At 37.6% G+C, this 16031-nt stretch overlaps 1 protein-coding gene across 1 annotated transcript; it reads right to left on the bottom strand.

Annotated features, from left to right (window-relative positions):
* Positions 1-322: 322 nt before the first annotated feature.
* Positions 323-1822, bottom strand: LOC148877958 (uncharacterized). Its single transcript, XM_088947172.1, has one exon. It carries the CDS (start codon positions 736-738, stop codon positions 472-474), a length of 267 nt encoding a protein of 88 aa, XP_088803298.1. The 5' UTR covers positions 739-1822; the 3' UTR covers positions 323-471.
* Between the last annotated feature and the right edge of the window lie 14209 nt (positions 1823-16031).

Here is a 16031-nt window from a genome sequence, read left to right as displayed (position 1 = left end):
GATAAATCGGAATATCAAAGAGAGAGACTCCCACAAAGAACTTGTAACATTTATAAGTAAGAATACCACTGACAAATAAGCAAGAAACTCAAGTCATAACCCGCAGCATGACCACAGGAATACCCTTTTTGCTTTATGTTTTCATCCATGCATCGCAATGGTATTTTGAAGAAATTTTCACATGAAAACGACTACTTTAGAAGGGAGACCAGCGTGCCACAAATACTTAATCCACTATATGATGGTGGTCTCTAATTGGATTCTACGCAGCTTTCATAGAGTACTTACCAACAGAATTCACTTTCCAACACTGAAATTTCTCTTTCTTTTTTTTTTTTTATTTTTTATTTATTTAGACATCTTGTATAAAATCATTACATTGATAGCCACAAGTACTCTTGTCATGTTACATACTGGTTTGTACAACATTAATGGGTGCAAATGATGGAGTTCTTTAACAATGTTTCGGGTTCAGTTGGGAACCCAACAACTCAAATACATGACTTTTCTCAGGGATTCTTCAGATTCTTTCCCCTGCTGCTCATTTCTCATCTTTGAGGAAGAGGTGGTTGGAGTGAGCTTCTTAGCTTCAGAACAGGATCCAAGATTGTTCTTCACGTGTTGGTGGAGCTGTTTTAAAGCGTAATTCCACCTACAGAAACCTTGATCTTTTAAAGGCTCAACAGCTCCAACGCTGGCAGTCACAACCCACCCCCTGCTTCTCCTTGTCGAACTCATTTTTCCCTTCTGGGTAGTGGGTAAAACTGCTTCTCTTTAGATTTTGGTGGGTGTGGAAATTGATACAAGAACTTGTGAATTGTAATGCGTTTGAACTTTGAAGTTGGGGCGGGAAGGGTACAAAGGTTCTAATATGTATATTGATTGATTGGCGGTTGTTAACAACGAAGAGCGAGGAGGGATGAACAGAATGGACGTGATTTTAGGAATTTTGGAAAACTGAAGATGGTTGATTTTACACTAAAACTGGTCTCAGATAACAACGAAAACGTACAAATGGAATCCTACAGAAAACCCGGCTGTGTAGCCTTTGAAGTTTGAATTGGCACACAAACGAAAAGGAGTCGCTGCGAGTCCAACCGTTCCCTTATGGGTTGGCAACATTACAACAAACAAAAACAGAAGCCCCACGGACGGACTTTTAACAGGGATATCTATGTTGCCTGAAAGGTATGATCTATTGCACAGACTGACAAACAAATATTTGTAAGTCTTCCACTTTCCTACCTTCGTTTTCTGTAATTAATAATCTATCAAGACAATCAAAATAAGGTCGATTCTGCTTCGGGAAGGAAAAGAGGCCATTTTAACCGAAACGAGAGAATGCCGTAAAGAAAAAGGATGAAATCATTTCACTTCAGAATAGTATTCAAATCTGTCGAATATTGAAATAGTTTCAGACTTCAGAATTGAGTTGAAACCATGTTGATTGAGTGTTTTTTGTCCTCTGCCATTGTAATGGGAATATCGTTCTTCGCCCGTTGGCGCAGACACCGCAGAGCGTATTCCTATCTTCATTCAGAATCATCTCTTTCTTTTTCTTAACAACAGAATAGAATAGAGCTTTGGATGACACTATAGATATACAGAGTAGAGAGAGAAATATTTGGTGGATTCCTTGCCAAAGCCAGAGATGGTTTTATTTCCAAGTGAGTAATCGATGGTTTTTCATCTCTTTCCAATTTCCCAGCGGCATTTTTTGTCTTTTTCCCAAATATACAAATATTTGGTCCCTATTTATTCTTCTTTAGTTTATGACCAGATATTGGTATCTTCCTGGAATTGGATTCTACAGTTACGAGTTACGACTGAGCGTGGCTCGAATTCATTAACATTTTTAAAATCTTTTAATCGAACTTGGGGGGTTGAGGTTCGATTATCCTTGATAGAAAAGTGGAAATCAATCACCTTCCTGAACAATATCAACGGCTGGTGAAATCTCTTCATAACAGGGCAATCTATTCTGTGTAATCTATAGTGCTATACTTTATAATTTCTTCCGACATATTAAGCGCGTGGAGATCACCAGTCGCTATTGGAATCTCCAGATAGTAGTTTAAAATAATAAATAATGAATCCTGTGGGAGGTTCTAGGAAAGGTGCGAGATCAAAACCAGTGCTATTTCTTTCCCCTGTTTCTGAGAAAACCGCAGTCGTAGAAGCTGGAGAAGCTGTTATTCTAATAGTAGCGGTGCACCCCCCTTATTTAATTCTGATTCCGTCTTTTCTTTCCTTACCACAGCAAGTGACAGCTAACTCACTTCTTCTTATTCGTCTTTCCGAGGACTCTCTGGCTCTGCAATTTCTTGTGGGTGAAGATGAGTAGTAGTGCACGAGTTTGCAAATTCGAGGCAGCTTTCAAGTCCATGCAGACGCAGAAAAACACATTGACGGAATCCGGCAAGACCAATCAGGTCCGCCGGTTCTCCAGTGGCAGGACTCAAGCTAGTAAGATAAGGAATAGCGACGAGAAAAGGAGGAGAGAAGCGGAGAAGGCCGAGAAAGTTATGCACTTGATCTGCTGGGGTCCCAACTAAAATTACCAGTTTTTTTCTCTTGGTTTCTATATTCACTACAATTATTATTTATATTTTTGTGTGGTGAGCAGAAAGATTCATTATCATCAATTCTCGACATTGGTTAAGAATTTACAAGGAAGATCTGTAATAAATGGTGTGCGAGTTATAATCTCTTACAGAGATCTTCGAAGGAGAAATGAGAACTAAATCGGATCATCTATAGTTCTTCACACTTTTTTGTTTTTTTGTTCCTATGTATGTTTGTGTGTCTGTTTGTTTTTGCTTTTGCATAGCAGAATTCATCAATGGATATCCGATCATTAGCAGAGCAGTGGGCCATCAATTGAACGGTCAGAATTGATGGGTATCAGGAGATTCAGGATAAAAGATAACAAAAATAATCTTGGAGACATAAATTAGAACTTGGCCTCTTGTGCCTTCTCCAGTTATCTTAAATATAAAATCAGATAATAGAATTCCCCAGCGCCTCCTCCCCTCCACAAGAGAAGAAATAAAAGCCTTCTAGTCCTTTCTTGCTCTGCCGTAACCACTCTTCATCAGAAATCAGAAGCATGCTTTCACTCAAACCTTGCAAGAACAATTTGCGGTCTTCTTTTCTGATAAATCCTTCAAAGTTTGGGAAGAAAACGCAGACGGTCCATCAAGGTAGCTATACCCTAAGATGTTATTTCTGTTTTGAGCGAATTTTATACCTAAAAGACGAATTTTAATTTGTTTGGATGGTTCAAACTTCAAATAAACTGAACTTTACACTTGCAGACTGATGGGATATAAGTTATAACCTTTGGTTGCCGCAGTGCAGTGCTCATTAAAATGAATGACTGCTTGTGTAAAGATGAGTTTCTGTAAAACCCATCAATCCACCTCTTCTCTTCAAGGGCGTTCGACCCTCTAAATGCTGCCACAAGATCGACCGTTAATTTTCCTTATTTTTTGATAAAACTACGGAGATGTAATAAGGAAAATAGTTTTTTTGAATAATTATAAGTGGACAGTTGTGGATAGTTTTTATAGTGAGAATAAAAGATATATATGCCCATTGTATGTTGTTTAGATAAGGGGTATAAATGTCTAATGAAAATTTTAGAAAGAATGGGCATTTGCTCTTTTATAGGTACTATAGATTTAACTTAACCTATTTGTCCAACTTGCATTGTCACCTTAACTTAGTTATAACTGATTAACAGTTCGGATATTCTAAAATACCCCTCTCAAGTTGGGGATGTAGTGACACCCAACTTGTGTATAAGAAAATGAAATTGGTCAGCCCCTAGAGATTTAGTAAGTATACCAGCCGGCTGAGACTTAGTGGAGAAGTGACAGAGTTGGATGCTCTATTTTTGAACATATTCTTAAAGAAAATATCAGTCAATCTCAATATAGTTTGTCTGTTCTTGAAAGACGGGATTTGTTGCAATATGGATAGTTTCCTAGTTATCACGATGAAGTTGAATAGGTTGTTGCAAGGAAAGACCAAGGTTGAGCCATACTAATTCACTTGTAGCCATGGCCATGGTGTGGTACTCAGCTTATGCAGAGGATCGAGAAACTTAGGCTTGTTTCTTTGTTTTCCATGATAGGAGAGATTTTCCAAGCATATTGATATATCCCCATTGTCGATCTTCGTGTAAGGGGACATGTGGCCCAGTCAGAATCACAATAACCTGTAAGGGTGCAATTAGCAGATGAAGAAAAGAAAATTCCTTGATATGGAGCTGCTTTGATGTAACACACAATGCGAAGAGTAGTTTGTATGTGTTCTTCATGAGGATCATGCATAAATTGTGACAACATGTGAACTAGAACATCAATTCAGGCCTAGTAATGGTAAGGTAGATAAGGTGGCCAATGAACCGTTGATATTACACTAGATAAGTCAATGGTGGGATATCCATAATCCATGTCAATAAGCTGTTTTCGTTGCTCCATAGGATGAGATACAGGCTTGCAATCAATCATACCTATTTCAGTGATGATGTCCATGGCATACTTATATTGACACACAAAAATTCCAAAATTAGACCATGTGACCTCAAGTCTAAGAAAGTAGTGGAGAAGCCCAAAATCTTTGAGATGAAAACAGCCATGAAGATATGTCTTAAGATCATTAATGTGGGCAACATCATTCCCGATGATAACTAGATCATCAACATACATCAGGACAACCACAAATGAATCCGAAAGGTTGGAGGTAAACAATGATTAATCCACAACTGATTGGGTAACACCATAGTTCCTTAAGGCAGTAGCAAACTTTTCAAACCAGCAACAAGATGTTTGTTTGAGCCCATATAGAGATTTTTGTAGCTTACAAACTTTGTTTTTAGCATGTTTAGGAAAACACAGAGGAATGGTCATATATACTTCCTTGAACAAGTCGCCATGTAAAAAGGCATTAGTCACATCCAACTGATGTAGTTCCCATCCTTTTATGGCAGCAAGGGCAAGAAGGCACCGTAGAGTTACAGGTTTGGCCACAAGAGCATATGTATCATGATAATCGTGGCCTTCAATCAGTGTATAACTTCTAGCAACTAGTGGCGCCTTATAGCGCTCAATGGTTCCATCAACATGAAGTTTCAATTTATACACCCATTTGGATCCTATTGGTTTCTTTCCAGGTGGTAGGTCCACAATAGACCATGTTTGATTGTGCTCCAATGCAGCAATCTCAATTTCCATGGCCTTACATCAATTGGGGTCGCGTGCAGCCTAGGAGTAAGAGGAGGGTTCAACTGGTAAGGGGGCTGTAGCAATAGTGTTGGAGAGGGAGATGGATAAACTATAATCATAGTCACGAAGGTGAGATAGAATGTGCCTAGTACGTTGAGGATGTGCTATTAGGTTTGTGAGTAATTTGTCCAAATCAGAATTGGATGCTATAGGTGCATTATGCATGGGTGAGTTATCATGGGGACTATTGACAATGGGTTAGGCTTCATTATCCGTGGATCTTGTGTTGTTAATGTTAATAGGTATTGTAGAGGGTGAAATGTCAACACATAGGTCCTCAAACTTGGGTAAAGGGATGACCACATTTTTGTGAGATGGAAAAGGTGAAATCTGTGATATGGCGGTAGTAAAGGGGAATGTTGTTTCATAAAAATAAACATCTCGAGAAGTAAAGATTCGGTGGGAATCAATGTTGTAAACTTTGTATCCTTTTTGACCAAAAGGATAGTCTATGAAAATACATTCAAAGGCCTTTGATGCAAATGTGTCCCTTGAAATAGGACGTTATTGAGCATAGCACAAACATTCAAAGGTCCGTAAGTGGATGTAAGAAGGGGCTTTGCCAAACAATAACTCATAAGGAGGTTTACCTTGTAATGGTATTAAAGGAAAGTAATTGATAATGTAAGCTGCAATGAGAACACATTCTCCCCAAAATACTAAAAGGAGTGAAGCTTGAAAACACAAGGCCCGTGCAACTTCCAACAAGTGGTGGTGTTTTCTCTCAACAACACTGTTTTGTTGAGGAGAGTCTATACATGATGTTTGATGGATAATGTCATTGTTCATAAAGTATTGTTGCATTGGGCCTGAGAGAAATTCTTTACCATTATCAGAACGCACAATCCGAACAACGATGTGAAATTGAATTTTCACCATGTTATAGAATGAAATTAAGAAATTGTATGTATCAAACTTATTTTTCATGAGGAACACCCATGTACAATGGTTATAGTCATTAACTACAGTTAAAAAATACCTAGCACCTGAGTGTTTAGGTGTATGGTAAGCACCCTATATGCCACAATGGATGAGAACAAATGGAGTTGAAGTTCGAGAAGAACCCATAGGAAATGGAGTCTGAGTGTGTTTGGCCTTTTCACATACATCACAAGCTTTATTTGATGTAACTAAGCTACCATTAGAGATGATTGGTAGTTGGCGAGATGAGACATGTCCCAGTCTATTGTAACAAATAAAGTAGGCTTATGTAGTAGAAAATGATTGAGCAACTGAATGTTTGATAGCTAGAAGATAGTAAATTCCATTACGTAGCACCCCCTTGCCAATCAGATTCATCGAAGCTGGGTCCTGAAGTGTACAAGAAGCAGAAGAGAATACAACAATACATCGCAATTGGAATATGAGTTTACTAATGGACAAGAGATTAAATTTAAACTTAGGGATGTATGGTACATGATGCACAATGTGATTTGAGTCTAGTATAATGGAACCTTTATGACTGGCTGGAAAGGTGGATCCATTCAGTAGATAAACTATGGTGGTAGAGAATAATGAGGAAATATGTAGGAACAAAGATAAAGTACAGGCAATGTAATTGGATGCCACACCATCAAGTATCCAATGATTTCAAGCAATAGACATACTGTAATTAGAAGGAAATGAAGTCTTACCTGTTGCATTAGAGGCATAAATGGTTGAAGTATCAGCATTAAGTAATCTCATAAGATTATTATATTGTTCTAGAGTCAAGGCAGTAACAGAAATAAATTAAGATCCATTTTCAGGTAAAGACCCAATCATTGTGGTATAGGTAGTCGTCGGGGAGCTCTGTTTTGGACCACCTCTTGGCTTTTTTTTCTCCCATCCTTCTAGGTAGCCATGCAACTCATAACAACGTTCTTTAATATGACCTATCTGCTTATAGTGCTCGCATTTTGGATGAGGGTGAGCAGATTGATCAACAGTTCGTGGGACAGAAAGCAACAGCCTCTTGGACAACTGAACCTTTGGATGGTAGTATAGATTGATGTCGTTCTTCTTGGACTACTAGAGCGTAAGCTGAGTTGATGGTTGGAAATGGTTTCGCGGCTAGGATATTAGAACGAATATTGTTGAACACGTCATTTAGTCCCATCAAGAACTAGTTAAGTTTGTCCCCCTCGCGTTCTACAGCTATTCCTTTTGCAGCATCACAACTACAATCAGGAAGAGTAGCAAGAATGGCTAACTCATCCCACAGTCCTTTCGGTTTGGTGAAGTAGGAGGCGGAGAGATTGCCCTGGTGCAAGGTTGATAGATCACATTTTAGCTGGTAAATGTAAGGAGCATTTCCTTGTGCAAATGTTTTTCAAGATGGCGCCAAATATCTCTGGCAGTATCAACATATGGAACAGTAACATAGAATTCACAAGCTAGGGAATTAAAGATCCATGAAATTATCATGGAATTACATTTATCCCAAATTTGTTCTTTTGTTGTGGAAGATTCAGGTCGTTTCAATGTTCTGTCAATATAGGCAAACTTATTCTTTGCCTGTAATGCATTCTGCATAGATCTAGACCAAGTGGGATAGTTTTCAGCTGTTAGGAGACAAGAAACCAGCACAGTCCCCGGATTATCCGAGGGGTGAAGGTAGTATAGGGATTCAAAACTCAGATCTGAATTCATGACAAAAAACAGAGGTTGCCGAAGAAAGGCAAGAAAGTGAAATGAATTTATCGGATATCAAGATCATCATAAATGAAGGAATCAGCCAAGAATTTGCAAAGAAAAAAAATCGCAGCAACAAGAGTGGTCGTGGCTCGACGGTGATCGATGCTTTGATACCATGACAAAAGTAGGGAGATGTGATAAGGAAAATAGTTGCAATGAAGAAATGCAAAGCTCATCGCGACTTGCGATGAGGAAAAACTATTGTGTTTATTGACATGCGAACCGATAAATATATATACAGATTTAAGTTAACCCACTTGGCCAACTTGCATTTCCACGCCAGCTTTGTTATAACTGACTAACAATTCAGATATTCTAGAATATTTTCAGATATACCTATAAGAAGTGATTGTTTGTTCTACTACTTGGTATCATGTTGCCAATGAGTTTTTTCATGGCTATCATCAACAAACTATCCTCCTGATGAGTATGATCTTCTAAATCAAATTCATGGCTCTTAGAAAGCATGAGGACAGTGTACACAGTGTGAACGGAATGAATTTGTTCAAACCAAATAAGATCAGTATTGATCCAATGGGCGGCATCTCATTTACTCAACCAAGATGTGGTTCTCTAACTCTTAAGCTTTTTGGTCAACTAGTGACACATAGTGGGGCACTGATGGTGACTTGATGAGGTTCGAGAGCACCATCATTATATATCATCATTTCCCTATCACATACTGTGAGCACACTGAGTAAGTGCACTCCAACGATTTTTGTTTAGACACATGTGCCTTAAAATACCCTTGGAAAATAGGGGATTGGTGCCTGTAAACTTGTTGTAGATAGCCAGATTAGATTTCTAGCCTTGGTAACATCTTGGCTTGGTGAACCACGTCATTGTTCCATGTTGCTTTTGTGGCTGTGATAGATTTTTTTCAGCTCAAATTCAACGGGATTGAACGTAATTACTAACTTTTCAATCTGTAAGTCTATATATACCCCACAAAATGAGGATATACTATATGTGTTATATGTTGACTGCTGAGAAATTATTGACTTCTGTGAGGTCTGTTACAGGAGTTACGACCTACATATGGCACACTCGAGACAACAAAGCATGCATATATAGCAAATAGGCCTGTCAATTGTTAATAATGATATTCGAAAATTCGTAATTATTTTTACATCCAATCTAATTATGTGTTTGGATTTGGATTTTGTAATATCCATTTGATTATATTATAATACTTATTAATTTTAATGTACAAAATTTATATAATTATATTTATACTTATAAATAAAATATTGTTATATATATAATAAATTCAGCATATAAACTTATCTTAATTTATTATCTATAAAAGTTAAAAATAATTTTTTTTATATTGAAAAAATAAAAAAAATAAAAAATAGAACCAAATTAAATCCAAATTATCCAAGCTCATCAGGATTTAATTTTGATTTCAAGGCCTTCAAATCTAATCAGATTTCAGATCGGATTTAAATGTAATTTTTCAACAATCGGATCAAATTCGGATTTTACTACCAGTTATGTGGTCCTTTCCGGACGGACCGTTTAACACCGCAATACGTTCGTATGACCCAAGGAAACCGCTAGGTAAGAGGCTAAGAACCCACGGTCCAAGTCAAATCCACTTCTCTAAATGGGAATGATGAGTTTGGACGGGCGAGTTGGATGAACATAGTAGTCCTCAATCCATACTAACAAAACTGCATTTACATATTAATACATTCCCTCCTTGCAGCTTACAGCTAATAGCATTCAAATGCCAAACATTTTCTATGGTTACTCTTGTGTTTGGCGGGTCAGGATAGAGTTGGATACTGGGGAAAGAAACATAGAACTGAAGCATCAATTCGCCAAACTTACAACTCTTCCATTTGTTCTACAGTGGAATATAATTTAGAAACTTGTGGATGTTACATGGATTTGATTTGATTAATTAATTGATTATGTATATATTTGGTTCCGTTTATGTTTATTGGGTAAATGTTTATTGACGATGCCACATAGGTGCCTTGTCAGCAAATGCATCATTAATTGCATTTGTGTGTATCTAAGTTTGCAAAAGCAAACTTCGGTTTATGTGCATCTCTCCCGTTTCAGAAAGCTTCATTTTGGAGCTTCCTGAAATGGATAGGTGTTTATTGGCATTTTGCTGATGTGGTGCCTAATGGCGCCTATGTGTTATAAACATCCTCATTAAATGTGTTCCTTTGTTTTACAGTCATACAAGTACAAAACTTTTATTGAATAAACGTAAATGGAACCAAGCACCTTGTATATATATGTACAGCTTTTGTTTTCTTGTTGTTTTATAAATGTAGTTCTCTTTCAAGGTTTTTTCAAAGCTTTGTAGTTACTCATAAGAGGCTTTGTTGCATCCCAAGTCTAATAAGGCCATGTTTGGGAGTGCTTAACATAATTGTTTATTGAATAAGTGCTTATTCAAATAAGCATTTATTTGCATTTGGTACCCAACTTTTTCATGTGCTTATTTTATTTTGTATTGGGTGTTTGGTTTTTTCTCTAATAAGTACTTAAATAAGCATTTGTGACTATTTGGTCCTTCATTTTCTTTCAAATTTTTAAAATATACCCTCTGAAAGCACTTTTATTAAATCATTTTTATAAAAACACTTTTGCGAAAGTACTTTTATAAAAACGTTTTTATGAAGGTACTTTTATGAAAGCACTCTTACAAAAGCACTTTATTGAAGCACTTTTATAAAAGTACTTCCATAAAAGTGGTTCCATAAAAGTATTCACAAAAGTATTTTCATAAAAGTACTTTTGTAAAAGTGCTTCCCTTAAAGTATTTTTGTAAAAGTGCTTCTATAAAAGTACTTTCGTAAAAGTGCTTTCATAAAAGTGCTTTTATAAAAATTTTCATAAAAGTACTTTTATAAAAGTGCCTTCATAAAAGTTCTTTTATAAAAGTACCTTCATAAAAGTTCTTTTATAAAAGCACTTTCATAAAAGTACTTTCATAAAAATGCTTTCGTAAAAGTACTTTCATAAAAGTACTTTTATAAAATTCAACTAGGGATAATTTTGAGACAAAAAAGTTGAATAAGTGCTTATATTAAAAAATAAGCCTTTATTTTTAAGATAAACACTTATTTCAGGCTTATTTCCTGAATACCAATAAGTGCTTAATAACTACCCCCTGTTGTGTAGCCCCATGAAGCGAAAAAAAAAAATAAGTGCTTAATAGCCCAAATATACACATATTTTGAAAAAACACTTATTTTTAAGCACTCCCAAACATGGTCTAAGACCCTATTTGAGAACACTTAAAAGAAGTGCTTTTAAGACATGGGACCACACATTAAGTGGTTTTTAAGTACTTATGGGTGTTTGGTAAAAAAGAGGGTAAAAAGTACTTGTTTTTAAAGAAGTACTTATTTAAAAAAGTGACTTGAAGTTGTTTTTTCTTTCAATACTTTTTAAAGTACTCCAAAAAAATGGAACAAACTAGTCCCTAATATTTTCTTGTAATACCTAAAATATCCCCATTCTCATTCTCTTATTTTTCTCTCCCTCTCTCTCTCCTTGTCTCTATCTCTCCGCCAACACAACGTCGGTGGCCAGTGTACCAACGACATCGACGACCGATGTACCAGTCGACGGCCAGTGTACTGGCCGATAGTTAGTGTACCAGTGACATCGATGGCCAGCAGCCGGTGTACTAGTGACGTCGATGGCCGGTGTACCAAACTTGATATCGGGCCATTGACGGTAGAAATAGTGCTAACCATGAAGTGGGGTCCATGTGGGGTCCACGTGGACTCTCACTTGTGCACGTGTGAGTCCACGTGGACTCTCAGTTGTCATGAAGTGGGGTCCATGTGGATTTTCAGTTAGAATGTATACCGAGCCATTGACGGTAGAAATAGTGCTAACCATGAAGTGGGGTCCATGTGGGATCCACGTGGACTCTCACTTGTGCACGTTTGAGTCCACGTGGGCTCTTAGTTCTCATGAAGTGGGGTCCATGTGGATTCTCAGTTAAAATGTATAACATAACACACACACACACATATATATATGAGAAGTGATGGTTAAAATTGTCATTTGTATAAATATAAGTACTTATGGAAAAAGTAACTTACCAAACATTCCCACCCAATAAGTACTTAAAAACATAATAAGTGATTTGAAAAAGTGGGTTACCAAACAGGATAAAGGGTTGTTAAAACAAGTACTTCTAAGAAGTACTTGTGAATTAACAAGTGCTTAATCATCAAATAGGGCCTAAATAGGGGCAATTCAAAAAATTAAATAAAATTCTATAGAAAATGTCATTGGATACACACTTAGATTTAAAAATTCCTGAGAGACTGATCATTTGAATTTCCAGGAATTGGAATAGAATTTGATTTCGCAAATGTAGACCGATTGAAACACAGTTTAAACGTTGCCCTTTATCTCCACTAACAAACTACAAAATTTTCACTGCATTGTAGATTTAGCATTCTTAATAAAAGGAGATTCCTTTTTCGACAACCCCACATTTGGGAGGATGTTTCCTTCTTTTTAAGGATCGAGAAATAATACTGCAACTGCTTTTTTATGACAACATTAATTTGGAGTTCAAATCAGCCCCCATGAGACTGCCCCCCACAACATCCCACAGCACATTCCTGTCATGTATTGGGAATATCTCACAATTATAATATCAGGAGTGATGATGTCATCATCAGGAAATATTCTCAATACACTATGGAAATGTGTGAGACGTTGTGGGGGCAGTCTTGTGGGGAGCTGATTTGATTTCCATTATTTGATAAAAACAAAAAAGAATTAGGCAAAAAGCAAGAAGAAAGGGTGGGGAAAAAAAGAGAGATTGTTTTATGTTTCAAAGTAGTTGGAATGCTTACTTTTTTTTTTTTTTTCTTTGATAGATGGGATGTTAATACTTATTGTTTAACAAATAATTGAACTCTTATATATGGGGACAATTCTAGACATGACATGAGAAAACTGATAATTTTGTATGATGGATTTAAACTCTCTTTCTAATGCATTTATTAATTAAGCATTTTTCTCTTCATTATCGCTGCATTTGTTAATTTCTTCATGTAATGGCCGAAAAACTATTCAGACTGAAAATATTTCAATTATTGTGTTTTCACGTCTCTTGTAGCAAAAGCTTGTCTGTATTTGTTTTATGTAAATGATAAATAGATCAAGTTTTCATTGTAAAACAAGTAAATTAAAACATACTTTAAACATTTCCGCATGAAAAAAATTTGCGCCGATTTTACATTGAATCAAAAGGAGTTGTTGAAAATGGAAAGAAGAATGGGAAAAGAGATGTTTTTTCCAGATTATTTCAGATTTTGGGTGATATAATGTGTGCTACATGTGTTAATTTTTAGATCTCATCACTTAATCTACTTCGAGTGATATCGGAGCAAGAAGGGCTTCCGATTGAGGAGCTTAATGCCGGGAGGATCTGTGATTGGTTTCTCAAGGACAAGCTCAAGAGAGAGCAGAACTTGGAGTCTGCAGTTCTTCAATGGGATGACTCAGAATTCCAATTTTAGTCTTTTGGATTATGAGTTTCTGGTCTATTATCTTTTGCACTGTTGTGAGAATATGTTTTGTTATGTATCAACCTATAATCCATAAATTGCAGATAGCCAACTTGCTGATTTGGTGGCTTGTTGGTTTTGATACCAGAGTCGTGAGATGAGGACTTAGTTGTCCTTTAACCGAGAGAGAGAGAGAGAGAAAGATTTGAATTCAAAGATATGACGAATGATCATAAACCAGTTACTTTCAGCATTTGGAGCATTCTCAATTCACTTGATGAAGAAAGATGGGAGGCACCATAATGAAGAAAGTGATGGATATCCACAAATTAAACATCGACACCATGATGGATTATAAAAAAATTTGATTTCCAATTTGTTGCAGGCGGTGACAGCGACAGAGCCTGTGGGGATGGTATGGCTTGTTTTGTTAGTGTAAATTGCATAAATAAGACTCAGTTTGGAAGGAGTACAAATATAAATATGTAAACTGCAAAACCTTTATTTTCTATGTATATGTATATGTACCGTACATATTTGTATTTGTACTCCTTCAAAACTAAGGCTAAGGCTTTGAATGCTTCCGGTTCCAACCCCAAGTTCCCTTCTTAAGCAATTGGGTCAATGGTTGAGCATTGACGCCATAGTTCCTTATAAACTTCCTGTAATAGCCAGTCAGGCCTAAGAACCCACAAAGACTTTTCAGTGAATTGGGTATGGGCCACTCTAACATGTAACGGATCTTATCTTAGTCCACAGCTACACCTTCCGCTGATACAATGTGCCCTAAGCACTCCACTTGATCTTTAGCAAAATGGCATTTACTTCTCTTAGCATATAGTTGATGGTTTCTTGAAATATCAAGTACAACCCGGAGGTGCGTCCAGTGTTCTTCACGGGAACCGCTGTGCACCAATATGTCACCAAAGAACACCAAGACGAACTTGTGCAAGTGACTCTTAAAGATATCGTTCATCAAAGCCTAAAATGATGAAGGTGCATTAGTAAGGCCAAACAATATAACTAAAAACTCAGAGTGCCCTTCATGGGTACAAAAGGCAGTTTTTTACTCATCCCCCTCTTTAATCCGGATTTGATGGTACCCGGATCTTAAGTCAAGCTTGGAAAACACCCTAGCTCAGTTAAGTTAAGTTCACCTAGCAGTTCATCTATAACTGGCATTGGAAATTTAACCTTTACTGTCACCTTGTTTTGATAATTCACACATTCTCTAGCCCCCGTCGTTTTTTTTTAACAAGTAATACTGGGGCTGAAAAATGGGCTGGAACTGGGCCTAATTATTCCTTCTTTCAGCATACTCTGTATCAAGGATTCTATTTCTTTTTTCTGAAAATGTGGGTACCTGTACGGTCTCACATTGATAGGATCAACATGGTTTAGTAAGGGTATTGCAATGATGAAACGTCCTATAGGGTGGCGAGCCTTTAGGTTCCTGGAATACATCCTTGTACTCGTCCAATAGTGACTGGATTTCCAACTCATGAATCAAAAATACCATATGGGCCTTACGAAGGGACTTTCCAGCTTTGTTTGGATCCACAAACTGTGATTTGGGCCTTGCAACCCCTTTCAACAAATGAGTACCCATCAGGTCTTGGTACAGTAAGCTCATTGCAGAGAAATCCCACACCACTAGGCCCGATGACTTGAACCAATTAATCCCTAACAGAGCATCATATCCAGGTGGCGGCAATAAGTAAAAAACCGCTATTATGGTTGTTCCTTTAACCTTAATGGGGACTTGAAGACACTTCCTTGCCACCTTTATTTTTCTCTCCACTTGCTACCATTACCTCAAATGAAGAGTCCACAATTGGGTGAATATTAGCTTTCTCGGCTATCTTGGGGTCCACGAAAATTGTGGGTCGACCCACTGTCAATCAAAATCAGTAAGGGATGGTTTAGAAAGTTACCAGATAGGTGCATGACTTGGGATGACTTAGTACCCAATAAGGCTTGCAAGGAAATCTCCGGTTCAGCTTCAACTTCAAACTGCTGCTCCTTGTCTGCTTCTAGAGACTCCAACTGATCCACATCCATGTCCGGCCCCACAATCCAGAAGAACTTTTGTGTCTTGCACCGGTGTTGGTGGGGATAAACTTCATCACAATTGTAGCAAAGGCCCTTGGCCCCACACTCTCGAGCTTCTGTCGGAGATAATTTCTTGATCTCAAGCACTTTAGTCGTTTGGGGTGTTGTTGCAGTTTGGACCTGGGTATGTCAGGTCGGTTACTCGCCACTCCTCCTCCAAAAGGGCCAGCCGAATAGCACGAATTAGAGTGGTTCCCTGAGCAGATTGGAACCGTCAAATCTTGATAGTTCCACCTTCAGGCATCGCAAGGAGCTAGTCGACAGACCACTTCCCTGAGCAGAGTCTTCCTATTGTTGTTGTGAGCCCCCTCCCCACAGTCATTGTGACCTCCCTTCAGAAGCAGCCATCACTCCCATTCTAGTGAGGATCTCATTTAGCCATTTCTGAATCGTCTCTTGGTTCCACTTCATTGAGCTCATCCTTCTTTCCAGGTCCTCCATCGGT

The sequence above is a fragment of the Nelumbo lutea genome, chromosome 1 (genome assembly GCF_056320005.1).
Source record: "Nelumbo lutea isolate HS-2025 chromosome 1, American lotus-T2T, whole genome shotgun sequence".
In the NCBI taxonomy this organism is placed as follows: Eukaryota; Viridiplantae; Streptophyta; class Magnoliopsida; order Proteales; family Nelumbonaceae; genus Nelumbo; species Nelumbo lutea.
Note: the sequence above shows the minus strand (reverse complement) of the source record. Positions and strands in the feature narration are given on the sequence as shown.